Source organism: Acomys minous (genome assembly GCF_964271855.1).
Source record: "Acomys minous genome assembly, chromosome: 5".
NCBI lineage: Eukaryota > Metazoa > Chordata > Mammalia > Rodentia > Muridae > Acomys > Acomys minous.
In genome coordinates this window covers 12,900,652-12,914,859 of record NC_140494.1, presented here as the reverse complement: position 1 = coordinate 12,914,859, position 14,208 = coordinate 12,900,652, and the positions used below count along the sequence as shown (strand labels likewise).

The 14,208-nt window shown below is 47.1% G+C and overlaps 1 protein-coding gene and 1 pseudogene across 2 annotated transcripts in view; one reads left to right on the top strand and one right to left on the bottom strand.

Moving 5' to 3' along the window:
* The window catches only part of CDC123 (cell division cycle 123), a 55,338-nt gene extending 41,189 nt beyond the window's left edge, over window positions 1–14,149 (bottom strand). The window contains exons 1-4 of the mRNA XM_084784038.1: window positions 13,928–14,149; window positions 10,583–10,654; window positions 1,880–1,937; window positions 441–473 (exon numbers count right to left, since the gene is read on the bottom strand). Of these exons, the coding sequence (XP_084640164.1) occupies window positions 441–473; window positions 1,880–1,937; window positions 10,583–10,654; window positions 13,928–14,001 (237 nt within the window). The 5' untranslated portion in view covers window positions 14,002–14,149. The remainder of the gene's footprint in view (window positions 1–440; window positions 474–1,879; window positions 1,938–10,582; window positions 10,655–13,927) is intronic.
* Window positions 10,750–11,199, top strand: LOC311597364 (large ribosomal subunit protein uL24-like; annotated as a pseudogene). Its single transcript has one exon. The product of its transcript is annotated as a large ribosomal subunit protein uL24-like (transcript).
* Window positions 14,150–14,208: the final 59 nt, after the last annotated feature.

Sequence of the window (14,208 nt, the reverse complement as noted above, 5' to 3'; positions counted from 1 at the left end):
CCACATTTTTTCATGTATCTTTGAAACTATCTCTCTTCAGTCAAAAGTACCTCTGAGTAGTGCTTCAGTCTCACTTGAAGGGAATAACGCTTGCCATTTAAACACCCTTGAATAAGTAAATACTGATTTTTCGCTTTAATTTCCACTCATCTGGGAACCTCCGAGTTAATACTCAACTTGAGTCCACCTTTCAGAGGCTAACAGAAATGAGTAGAGTAGCAAATGTGTACTTTTGATATTCCTTTTGTAAGCAGAGGTGGAAAGAGGAAAACTATGCTTGCCTGTTAAAATGACTTCTGTTATTTTTATAAACAGTGATAACCCATAGACAGCAAGCTACCCCAGGGCAAGCTCATCAAGCCTAGAGGTAGGCACCTAAGCCTCCAGGCTCACTCTGTGTGACAGCGTGAGGCGCCCCGTGCTGGGGGCTTTGTTCTTACCGTAAGTGTTGCTGTGCTCTCATCATCAGACCACTGCATGGACAAGAAGACAGAAAGAAAATTCTATTTAAATACCATATTGGGATAACAGAGGTATTGTGCTACCGAAAAATGACACACAGGAGCATCTTTCCCTGACCATAATGCATGAGGAGGTGGCTCAGCAGGTAAAAGCACTTGCTGCTCAAGCATCAGGCCTGAGTTGCTATCCTCAGTACCCATGTAAAGAGCAGAAGCGGCTGTGCAGGCCTGGAACCTGGGTGCTGCAGTGGGGAGGAGGGTGTCCCTGGGCTGGCTGGAACCCTGTGCTGCAGTGGGGTTGAGAGTGTCCCTGGGGCTGGCTGGAACCCAGAGCTGCAGTGGGGTGGAGGGATTCCTGGGGCTGGCTGGAACACGGTGCTGCAGTGGGGTTGAGGGATCCCTGGGGCTGGCTGGAACCCGGGTGCTGCAGTGGGGTTGAGGGTGTCCCTGGGCCTGGCTGGAACCCAGGTGCTGCAGTGGGGTGGAGGGTGTCCCTGGGGCTGGCTGGAACCCAGTGCTGCAGTGGGGTGGAGGGTGTCCCTGGGCCTGGCTGGAACCCAGGTGCTGCAGTGGGGTGGAGGGTGTCCCTGGGCCTGGCTGGAACCCAGGTGCTGCAGTGGGGTGGAGGGTGTCCCTAGGGCTGGCTGGAACCCAGTGCTGCAGTGGGGTGGAGGGTGTCCCTAGGGCTGGCTGGAACCCAGTGCTGCAGTGGGGTGGAGGGTGTCCCTGGGCCTGGCTGGAACCCGGGTGCTGCAGTGGGGTGGAGGGTGTCCCTAGGGCTGGCTGGAACCCGGGTGCTGCAGTGGGGTGGAGGGTGTCCCTGGGGCTGGCTGGAACCCAGTGCTGCAGTGGGGTGGAGGGTGTCCCTGGGGCTGGCTGGAACCCAGTGCTGCAGTGGGGTGGAGGGTGTCCCTGGGGCTGGCTGGAACCCAGTGCTGCAGTGGGGTGGAGGGTGTCCCTGGGGCTGGCTGGAACCCAGTGCTGCAGTGGGGTGGAGGGTGTCCCTGGGGCTGGCTGGAACCCGGGTGCTGCAGTGGGGTGGAGGGTATCCCTGGGGCTGGCTGGAACCCGGTGCTGCAGGGGGGTTGAGGGTACCCCTGGGGCTGGCTGGCCTGTGCTAGCCTAGCTGAAAAACTGTGCACTCCAGGTTCAGCAAGAGAATGGCTCAAGGAAGTAAGATGGAGCGTGATAGAGCAGGACACCGGATATCCTTCACCGGCCTCTGCATGCACATGCACTGGGCACCTACAGAGCTGTGCACAAATGCATATACCACACATACAGCAAGATATACATATATGTTTGACAAAGGTTTATCAAAGTTAGGCTTTCATGTAATAAAACATAAGATAAGGTCTGTCAAAAGAATTTCAGAGACTGTTTAAATGAGGACCGATACCAGACTATTCTCTACTGACCTGTGTTTCCTCTGCTTCATCATCACTGTCTGGCTGGGAGCATGTTGGCGGATCTTCCCTAAGAAACCATAAAGCAAAAATTAAGCAAGAAAAATACTTCAGTGCCATGAAGTCATAATCTCAAATGTACTGAATTTATAAAAATAAACAAAGGCAAAACATATAGCTCTATGATGTAAAATTAATATAAAGAAATGTTTAGTTCTCAAAACAAAAGCTAATAAAAATATGAAATTAGTAAGAGTATACTGCCAGTAAAAGGTGGCAGAATAAAAAAATTCTGCCTGCTCAAAGTCCAAGCAGGAAGACAAATCCAAATTCCATCTCTACTAATGCTGTAAGAGTCATGTACAATTTTTACACAGATATTTGAGAAAGTAGTAGCAAAGATAGGGACATCTGACAAGATGAGGGCAGATCACAGAGGACACAGGGAAGGCTATATACACAGCTAATGGGACAGCACCCGGGGCAAAGGCAAGACCTTTTCTTTGTACAGGAAAGCTGAGTATGTGTGATGGTATCAATGGTTACTCACACTGGATTACACAAGGAAGCCAGTGAGAGGAGGGACGGAGAGAGGGGAGGAGGCCGGGTGGCAGGCCATACACTTTCCATGTGTTTCTAGGCAGGGTTATTACTCTGCCTCCCATCACATTCCAGAATTTACTTCCCTATCCCTCTGATTTAGGTTCACTTCGAGTCTCATTCTGATCCACTGAGTTTATCCTAAGCAATGCCACCTGATTCTGCACTGGGCCACCTGAAGTCCTTACAGCTGTCTTCACAGCCTTCTGGAATGTTTTCACTGCTCTGTAAAGAAGCTGGGGCTAGCCTAGTCACCAAATGACTTCAGTCATGTGACTTTAGCAAGACCAATAGGAGACTTGCCCAGGGCCAAGAGAGAAGATCGTATTTTAACCCTAGGTACAAGCTAATGAGGGAGCCTCCCACAGCCTGCCGGACTCCAGCATATACCTTGAGATTCCTGACTCAGAAACAAATGGCTTTGTTACAGAGCAGCACAACACATGCGCTCCATCTCTGAATCAGTTCCCTCCTGGCCCTCAAGTCTTACAGGGACAACGTGGTGGCCCAGGTTTGCATGAGAGCTGACTGTCCTTTTAAGGAGTTTCATCTTTTACAAAGGAATTCAAGACCCTGCTCCATGCATAACCTGGGGAACTTACCTACCCTGCTTTATTGTGGAGGGAGGCACTCTCTCCTCAGGCTGCCTGCTACGTAAACTCTCTTGGAAAGATGGTCAAGAGCAAAAGTTGGTACTGAATCTGCTTACACGATACGCAGCAATGTGGGCATCACAGGCAGGAAATCAATGGCAAACAAAATGGGCCCTGGTTTAAGCTCCTAAGTTTGAGGTGCTGTGCTACGCCACAAAAGATAAAGGATAAGATGATTATCATGCAATAGAAAATACAGCACAGAAATTCTCAAGGCCATTTACCTAAGAAAAGTGGGGCAAGACACAAACCAGAATGACATGTAACCTTAGAGCATATTAAAAGACAGTGAGCTGTGCTGTCGAAACTTGAATTTGAGCCGTTTTCTGCTGGAATTTCATAGTAAGCAAACTATTCTGCTCACTAACAGCAAGTATAAGAGAGAGGAATAAAAATGGTTTCACACAGCTGGGCACAATTGTGCACACCTGTAATCCCAGCCTTCAGGGAGGCAGAGGCAGGTGGATTGCTGTGAGTTCGAGGCCAGCCTGGTCCACAAAGCGAGTCCAGGACAGCCTGGGCTACACAGAGAAACCTGGCCTTGAAAAGCCAAAAACCAAAAAAACTACTCAAAAGCTTTCCCTCTATGCATTCTAGAGCCTGTTTCAATAAAATGGTAAACCAAGAGAAATAAAAATGTAGTACCCAAGAAACAAAATCCCAACCCAGAAGCAAGCCCCAGGCGACAACAGTATACTTGCCCTATAGAACTGCCAACTGTAGGGGAGCTATAGAAAACAGACTATATATATATCTATAAGCATATCTAAAAATTATCAGAGAGAAACATGGAGAAAATGAAGCAATATTTCAAGTACAATTACCTACTCCAGTGAACATAAAGGATCAGCTACACATGGCAGTGACAGAGTGACACAGTGATAGGAGGCCTAGCATCCTAGCTCCTTGAGAAACTGCAACTGAAGAAATCAACCAAAGTCAGACACAGAAGAGCAGCCTGGGCAACATAGTGAGACCTGTGTCTTAAGCACAAACAAACAATAACAACAAAACCCAAGGCGTGCCTTACGGCAGTCAACCACAATGGCGTAGTTGTCTGAACACTTAGCACTGACTCAAGTGAAGTGACAGCTGAAGTCAGGCTGGGCAGAAGGTTTGGTGGGTCAAGTGCTTACCACACAAGCATGAGAACTCAAGTTCGAATCCCCACCTTTGCTGGAAGCTATGGCTAGTCAGCCTCGCACAACCAAAAAACAATAGAGACCTGCCTCAAACAAGGTGAAAGGTGAGGACAAACACCCGAGACTGTCTTCTGACCTCCATGGGCACAACATGGCACACACAAATGCACACACGTGGGATTGGGGGAGGGAGGCACTACATCTCCAAACATCACTAGAAGTAATACTGAGTGGAGGTAACGTTTAAAAAGAATGTGACCCTGTAACTGTTCTGCTGAATGAAGCTACAGTGGTTCTGGTCATATTTGTCAACTACAACGCGTTCCTCCAAGTACACAAAAAGGCAGTCCCTTTGTAAATAGAAACTGACAGTCTAACCTGTAGTGACAGCAGCTCCTCAATGCTAATCAACGCTCCACAACGGTGAAGGACTGAGCTTCAGGTCTGCAAACCTAAGAACCTGCAGCAGGTGACACGCCAGTGCGTTGTCCGCTGTGAGTGCCTACTGAGGCAGCCTTCCTTCTCTCGCATCTGTCTGAACGCTACACTGTGATTACCAATGAAATGGATCTTTAACATGGTGTACTTAGCCGTACAACATAAAGGGGCTCCAAAACCTGAAATGTGAGGGCTAGAAAAACGGCTCATAAGAACACTAGCTGCTCTGTTCCCAGCACCTACGCAGTGGCTCACACCACCTATAACTCCTGTTCTAGAGGACTTGATGCCTTCTTCTGGCCTCTACACTGATGGGGCACACCATGGCAAACAGACATACATGAAAGCAAAACTTTCATTCAGTAAAAATAAATAAGGACATAAAATTTAAAAATCCTGAAAATGTGTTTTGATACTATAAAACTACCATTGTCCTTACATTATATGTGTCTGTGTACACACACACACACACACACACACACACACACACACACATCAGTATATTCATAGTTCTGCAGAGAATATACCATAATGCTACTATGAGTATGACACAGAATAAAGCCACTGTGAAAGACAATGACATTTTCAAACTGCAGGTTTAGTAAGTAAGGTAGCATGAAAGTACCCACCTAATATTTAGAGCTCTAGGTATTTTCTCTTTTCAATTTAGGAGGTTAGGGTTTGGGTTTTTTAACGTTTGCGTGTGTGTGTGTGTGTGTGTGTGTGTGTGTGTGTGTGTGCCCGTGCGCGTATGAATGACGCAGCAGTGTGTGTCAGAGGACAATTTGCAGGAGCCAGTTCTTTCCTTCCAATATGTGGGTCCCAGGGATCAAATTCAGGTCATTGTGTTTAAGGACAACTTCCTTTGCCTGCTGAGCCATCTTGCTGGCCCAGGGCAGTGTGTGTGTGTGTGTGTGTGTGTGTGTGTGTGTGTGTGTGTGTGTGTGTCTGTGTCTGTCTGTCTCTCTCTCTCTCTCTCTCTCTCTCTCTCTCTCTCTCTCTCTAAGTTTTTTTCAGATAGGGTTTCTCTGTGTAGCCTTGGCTGCCCTGGACTTACTTTGTAGACCAGGCTGGTCACAAACTCACAGCGATCCTCCTGCCTCTGCCTCCTGAATGCTGGGATTAAAGGCATGCGCCACCACACCTGGCTATACTTTCTCTTTTTAATGCAAAATATTTTCTACATTTATTTGTGTGTGTGTATATGTGTGTGTGTGTGACTGCGTATGCACATACAATTGCATGTATGTGGAGAACCGAGTATAGCATGTGGGAGTTGGTTCTTCTCCTCCACCATGTGGCCCTGTGGCCCCAGGGATCAGAGTGAGGTTGTGAAGCTTGGCAGCAAGTGCCTTTACCCACTAAACCGTTTTGCCAGCCCAGGAGTCTACACTTTCTGTACTGCGTCTCACACAGAGCTGGCACCTAAGAGCACTGACTCTGGTGTCAGAAAGACAGTGCAGACGTCTCCGCTCTGCTGGTGTTTGCTCCAGCTTGTGGTGCTTCAGCCCCGAGACCTTCCTTTAGCTTCTTCACTTGACATCGGCAGCGCTTCAAAGATTTTACGATGCTGCTCTCTTAGCCTGGAAGATCTTCTCTCACTATCCACCCTCCAACCTTCACAGTTCGGAGACTTTGCTATTTCCTTAGTGCACTCCTAACCTTCTCCGCCGTCCCCAGCCTTCCCAGCAACTTAGTAGTAGTGACTGCCCTTGCTAACAGTCACCTCAATTTTCACTGACGTGCTTGTGTACTTCCTGAAGAGCTGCACTCACTAATTAATGGTAATGACTGATTTTGTTTGTGTTAAGAGCATAAAAAGACTTGTTCTTCCCCGCAAGCCCTTCCTTCCCTTCTAGCCTATCTGCTGTCTGCTGTGACTGCCAACCTGCAGAATCTACCAGCGACCACATCTGCTGTGAGGCTGGGACTCACTGCTCACTCAACCCTCATCGGAGAAGCTGCTTCTTACAGCAGCTGGGAATTAACAAAGAGATCCGCAAACGTACAATGTGCAGAAAGAGAGAGACTCAGAGAACTCAGCCCAGACGACCTTAACAAACCCTTCCCTCAGAGCCTGAGGGTTTACGTGGAAGAGGAAGCATAAAGACTGTAGGAGCCAGCGAGGTTGATGACGCCCAGGAAACTGTCCTCAGACTCACACACGTACGAACTCAGAGACAGGATAGGGCCCACAGAGGCTCCAACAGACAAATCCCAGCACCAGTCAGATAAGCTCTACACTGCAGGCAAGAAAACAGTACTAAGATGGGTTATAAAAGAGCAAACATGACTTGAACTTAGGCATCCTGACATAAGAACTGACCCTGCACTGTTCTGACTCATAAAAGCTGGACTGCCAACTGCAGAAGGGCACGGTCCCCAGGTGAGCTGTGCACACTGTACAGCACCTTTGCTATACAGTGACCTCCTTCCAGCTAAAACCTCCATCTTGGGAGAAGCTCATTAAGTCACAGCACGGTAGAAAGGGAGGTGCAATGTTTCATCCTGTGGGGAAGGTCTTCAAGCTCAGAGGGGGAGGCCATCTCAGCACCAGGGAAAGCAGAAATGCTGGGCACAGAAGCTTATCTCTTCAAAGGAAGGGATGTGCATGCCTATTTTCCACCCAAAAGGCTGGGTGTACATGTCACTAGCCTAGTGAGCTGTGCTATCTGCAGGCCCAGGCCACACCCAAATCCCCGCAGACTATTAATGTTTATCCCAAATTCTTCCTCCCTAGACTTTTATCTTGAGCATCTCAGTCAATAGAACCCGTCCTTAGAGGAGATGTCACATGTACTTTATAGCCTGGTGACCTCCATATGACCACAACAAATCCTAGGCTCTTAAGCTATAGAACCCATTTTTATGAGAGAGGTCACATGTACTTCGCAAAATAATTTCCATATAATCACACCTTAAGTTTTACTGTGCACATAGGATTGAGATAATTTTTAGCAGGAACTTTTTCCCCAAAATTGTATCATACTTACTAAATAAGCTGCCCAGTGTCAGATTCTAGAAGTCTGAAGCAGCACCAGCTGACTTAGGTCATGTTGAGCTGGATTTCCTACTTGCCTCAAGGACCCTTTCTCTACTGGCTGGAGCGTATGCGGGGAACCACGTACTCAGGAGATAAACAACTCAAAGGCTCCAGGAAACCTATGAGCCTGACCAGATTCACTAGGCCTCCCCTCTCGAGCATATATAAGTTGTAAGCTCTGCTGTAAGGCACTAGAACAGACATGCTGAGCTGTTCACAAGACGCTCAGACAAGCTGAGCGCACAGACACAAAGACCAGCAGGGTGCCCTGAGGAGGATGGGACTACGTGAACTGCCTGAAGGAGAAGTCTCTAACCTGCTGAGGGCTCCAGGGTGATGCAGCTGAGTCACTTCTGCTTCTGTAAGTAACCCCTCACCCACACTCTTCTAAGTGGCTCCAATAGAACAAAGGGTTCCCAAGTTGGACTGAGGTCTGTCATCAGCCACCTAAGTGAGGCGAGCAGATACCCTGTTTACATCTCCCCAGGAATAGCGTTACGGATCACCCTCAGCTAACACTGGTCACTCCACATGGTACTCACTGATACCTGAGACTAAAGCAAGCACCTGACTGGTCAGACACAGCAGGCTCTCCGCAATGTCCACGGTACAGAAACATAATACTAGGGGTCAATTATATTGTGAATTATTTCATATACTACATTTGGGAATAGCAATTTTCTTTTCAGTACAAGAGACTAAACTTGGGACTTAAACTAACATGTTAGGCAGGACCCTAACACTGAGCTAGCAACTTTTTCTTCTTTTAATCATTTCTTTATCCTTTCATTAAGCCAAGTTAATTAGGCTCTACTATAACAATTTTCAGGTTCTAAAAAGGTTATCAGGGCTGGAGAGATGGCTCAGTGGTTAAGAGCATTGCCTGCTCTTCCAAAGGACCCGGGTTCAATTCCCAGCACCCACATGGCAGCTCGCAACTGTCTGTAACTCCAAGATCTGACACCCCTACACCAATGCACATAAATTAAAATAAAATAAAAAAGGTTATCAATGGCCAGGTGGTAGTGTATCACACTTAGAAGGCAGAGGCAGGCGGATTTCTGTAAGTTCAAAGCCAGCCTTGTCTACAAAGAGAGTTCCAGGACAGCCAAGGCTACACAGAGAAACCCTGTCTTTAAAAAAAAAAAAAAAAAAAAGGTAAAGGGTGAAAATTAAATAAAGCTCATATTAGTATTACTGAAAAGATGTACCACTCTAATTGCAAGTGTAGGGTCCATTCCACAAATGCTTGTCAAGCATCTCTGAGGAGTCAGGTGCTGCTAATGCAAGAGCTGAGGTGGAAATAACTATCCCCACAGAACAGGAGGAGTTTGCAGGAACCTCAGCCACTGCAGAGAGAACCTTCGAAGACCTAGCTTCTCAGCAGAGAATGAGTGAAAACAGAGGAACTAGCCGAACCGCTGTTAAAGGTCAGAGGGGCTGCAGCGAATCATCTCTGAAGAACAGAACACTGATAAAGTTGGTGTAGTGCTGCACAGCTGAGAAACCTCAGCCCCCAGGAGAATGACACTGGGGAGGCAAAGCTGGAAGCCAACCTGGCATAGGTGGTCAACGTTAGGCCAGCATGAGGATGTGACAGAACTCTGTCCCAGAAAACAAGCAAGGGACCGAGGGGGTGGCTCCAGAGCATAAGTACTTGCTGAGCAACCCTGAAGACCTAACACAACTCTTCAGGACCACTTTCTTTATTTTGAGGTAAGCTCTATGTAGTATAGGCTGGCCTGGAATTTGCTGTGTAGACCAGGCTGGCCTTGAACTCACAGCGATCCAGCTGCCTCTGCCTCCTGAGTGAAGAGGATGGTGTGCTGAGGCTAATCTATTTACTCACGCAAAATGTTGACACGTGTAACAGCACTGTCAGCGCTATGTATTCTAATGTTGATTACTTTGCTCCCCAGGGCTGCTTGCTCTCTTTTAACCTTGCCTAAGAAATTAGCCCTGATTGGCTAATTAAAAGGCTTACATCTGGGCAGGGCAGAAGAAGAGGCAGAACGAAGGTTTGTGGGTTTGGGGGACAGAAGGATCCTGGGAAGAGAGAGACAGAGAGAAAGGAGGAGGCAAAGCCGCCAAGGGTCAGCATGGGAGAAGCACATGGCCAGAGCAGCATGGAGGGAGGGCGCGGCCCAGGTTACAGACATGGGCAAGTATTTGGGGTTACGGATGGGGAGCAGCCCAGAGAGAACAAGAGCAGGAGGCCTGGGACAGAGGCTGGGATGTGGCAACACAGCTTAGGTGGAAATATCTGCCCAGTCCCAGGTAAAATAAAGCCTTATTCTAAAATCAGCAGGCGTCTGTGACTTTTATTGATTTGACATCAAGCTAGATAATACTGCCTTAATAATTATAGACTACTTAATAATAAACATTATTAGCCCATTTATATTTCTGCAACAAGATGTAATCAGTATATTGTTTCCTTATGATTATAAAGAATTCTTCACTGGCCTGGACAGAAAGCCATTGAAGAGAGTTCTTAAAAACTGTAATAAGGATGCTGAGGTGTAGCTCTCCACAACTGACGGCTGCTGGCGGGGGCAGGAATGGAAGGACTCAGTTTTATTTAAGAGGCAGCCACTGAGAGTTTGACCATGCTCCAATGAGTATATATAGGTAACACAAATTGGACTTTTTTTTGTTGTTTTTTTAATTTTAATTTTTTACCTTTTTTGAGGCGGAAGAGGTCACAAGGGTGGTGAGGCGGACATGAAAGAACCAGGAAGTGAGTGTGTTTGAGGTGCATGACATGCAATTCCCAGAGACTCAATAAAGGTGCTATGTTGAGGGAGGGAAAGAATTGTTTTCTGATAATATACTTTACCTTCCTGAAACCACCAGGGTCCCATCGTCAAGTAAATAGTCTTTCACATTCTGAGGAAGTGGGAGAATGACACTGGAAAACAAAAACAAAAACAAAAAAAGGCATCACTTAAAAGGACTAGCCACGTCTTTCCTTTTTGCGGCCATTGCTGGATCGCAGCCACCAAAATGAAGTGCAACCCCTTGGTGACTTCTGACCGAGCAAACGGCATTTCAATGCCCCTTCTCACATTCGGAGGAAGAGCATGTCTTCCCCCCTTTCCAAAGAGCTGAGACAGAGTATAATGTCCGGTCCATGCCCGTTTGAAAGGACGACGAAGTTCAGGTTGTCCGAGGAAACTACAAAGGCCAGCAGATTGGCAAAGTGGTCCAGGTATACAGGAAAAAATACGTCATCTACATTGAACGAGTGCAGCGGGAAAAGGCTAACGGCACAACTGTCCACGTGGGCATCCACCCCAGCAAGGTGGTCATCACCAGGGTAAAGTTGGACGAAGACCGGAAGAAGACCCTGGAAAGGAAAGCCAAGTCCCGACAAGTAGGAAAGGAGAAGGGCAAATGCAAGGAAGGAACAATCGAGAAAATGCAGGAGTAGAGGCCTCTCATACACAGCTCTCATTAAAGACTGTTTAAGTAGTAAAAAAAATATAAATAAATAAAAAATAAAGGACTAGCCACGGTGGAGAGAAGAGATTCCACGACTCACTCTATAATTACTTATACAAATAAAAAAGTATTTATATCATTTTACTCTTAACATGAAACGGACCAAAACCCAGGAACTAGTGTAATATGACTACACACTCCGGTTCAGACGATTACCCACAGTAGCTCTTACAGGAAAATAAGGAAACAAAAGACTAGCCAAAGCCAGAGAACCAGACGGGAATCACAGCTGGCCAAAGCACTGAGAGCCCGTGTCTGCGCAACGCTCACTGCGGTCTGCGGGGACATCCACATCAACCTTATGGCTCTGAGCCCCACTGCTGGCTGAGAGCTACTGACAACTGATATTGCTGCAGGAAGGAGAGTCATTTCTCTTCAGTGACGTAGATGCTGGAAGACTTCCCAAACGCCAATAGATGCCCTATTCCCACGCGCATAGAACTATCACTAAGTTAGGAGATGGACCGTGTTGCTTACACCTAAGAGAAGTAGAACGGAAGGGAATAGGACCAAAATACATTGTATACATTATAAAATTCCCAAGGAATACTTTAAAAATGAATTGCATAATCAGCTCTGAACCAAAACTCATAAGCATCAAATAATAATGCTAAGACAAGAGCCAGAATGCATATTCTCAGCATTGAAGCAGACAGTGGCTGCCATATGGCTCCACCAGACCTGTCTGGACTGTAGAAGGTATGCCCTGCGCTGTTAGGTGCTGCTGACATCACCACTGAATTAGACAGACAGAGGAAATGGCTTCAGACAGAAAAGACGCTTTCAGGTTGGACGGGTACAGGTACCAGCCTTCCTGTCTGCTGACTTGAGGTTCAATCCCCAGGGCCCCCATGGAGGGAGAAAACAGAGTCCTGCAAGTCGTTCTGTAACTTGCACATGCCCAACGTGTGTGTGTGTAACACATTAAATTAATAAACATTTTAAAGCAGTTTTAGGCAACACAGATTAGTCATAGACTTGTCTAGTGATGCCAGAAAAAAAAAAATCTCACTTTACTGGTTTGTTTCCTTTTCACTGTCATTTTCACATACGTGGCATACATTTTAAGTGAAGTAACATTATTTGCTTCAGTGAGGCTTTATGAAATCCAAAAGGTGACAAGTACCATTTGTGCGTTTACTATGTGGTAGAAAGAGTGGCAGCATTTTAATATTCTATGCTATGCAATGCTCATGACACTTGGTTAGGGAGATTAAGCGATCTGCCTCAGATGCTGATAGAACCAGAATTCAAAGCCAGGCAGAGGGCTCTGACTCTGGAGTCTAATTCTTAATCACTGTATACTTATTCTGCCTAAGGCAAAGGAGCACCATGCAGTGGTTACAGCAGACAGCTACACAGAAACCAAATGGCAGTTTTTCAGCACAAAAATGACTGACAAGTTCACAAGCAAACCATCTGTCACACCCAACACCAACGGAATACCCCAAACATCCTTTCTGTTTGTCTGTTTTTGTTTTCTGAGACAGGGTTTCTCTATGTTATCTTGACCGTCCTGGGCTCGCTTTGTAGACCAGGCTGGCCTCGAACTCACAGCGATCCACCTGCCTCTGCCTCCCGAGGGCTGGATTAAAGGTGTGCACCACCACACCAAACATCCTTTCTGACCCATAGGCCGCTTTCAGTTATGTAAATTAGTGAAGGAGAACTTTCGATGACAGGATTTACTGCTGCTGCAGCAGCTCTCCAGTTCGTTTTCGTGTGACTGGCCATCTTCCAAGGCAAGAGCTCCCTTCTTCTGTGTCACTATAAATTCAACTACAATATGTACAATTAGAAACAGATTCTATGTTTGAATAGCAAGATGGAAAAGAAAGGTCATTTAAATAGCCTGGCATGTGCTCTTCCAAGCCTTCAATATTCATTAAAAAAAAAAAAAGGTGGTGGGGCAGGGGACAGGCAAGTCTAAAAAGGTGGCAATCTAAGTAGGTATAAAGGAAAAGTGAGCAAAGAGTAGACAATCCTACCTACCCCTGGATACCCAAGGCCTTTGACCTAGTCCTGACAGAGAATGAAAAACTTATCCGCATCCTTCGGCTTCTGTGACTGCTTGTGGTTGGCTGGGGATAGTCTCCTGGCTGCCCTGCGTTTGCATGACAGGATAAAAGATGCAACAATTCACCATAGGCATTCTGCAAACAAAGACAGACTCCGTGCTCTAGGCCAGAGAACTACACCACCAATAGACCCCACTCTTTCCAGATGGGTTTCTTCTTCTCAGAACACGTGGGTATCAGGAGCAATGTAACCATCTTCTGCCTCCTAACACACACTATCATACTGGAGCTGCACAGCAGTCTTGGGAGGTCGGGTCCCTCATTTTACAGTGATGGAACTCAACTGCCACCAGAACGGACTGTCCACTCTTGTTTTGTGTATAGCCTTGAGCTTCGGGCAATCCCAAAAGTATCTATCAATTTATCCTGCCTACGACCCTCACTGCTTTCTTATCTCCCCGGACACGCTCCTTGATTCGGCACAGGAAGTGTGGCAAATTCTGATCCACTTCGTTAATCCTGCTACCTGAAATCCAACACGGAATCTACAGCTCGATACCGTCGCTCCTGCTGAGTCCCTACCAGGCCTGCACTTTTTGTCTACTTTTCTGAAGGAGATGGGATTTGCCCCCAAAACCGCATTTCGCCTCCGGGTAGCTTACCTCTTGATGGTAAGGCTTCGGAAGAGCGGGTACCACGAGGAGAACTGACAGTGACTAACATGCTCCTTCTTCATCCTCCAGCTGCCGTGTCAACCGCTGCCTTTCCCCTCTCCCGCCAGCACGCTCCCGGAACCCTGGGCATCACTTCCGGAAGTGTCCACCGAGCTGTTTTGACGAAAGGACTCTTCCGGTCCGTAAAGGTCTGGCGGCGCTGGAAGCTAAAGTAATAGTGGGGAGGACGCTTAGTATGCCCGCACAGACGCGCGAGGTACCGAGAGTCC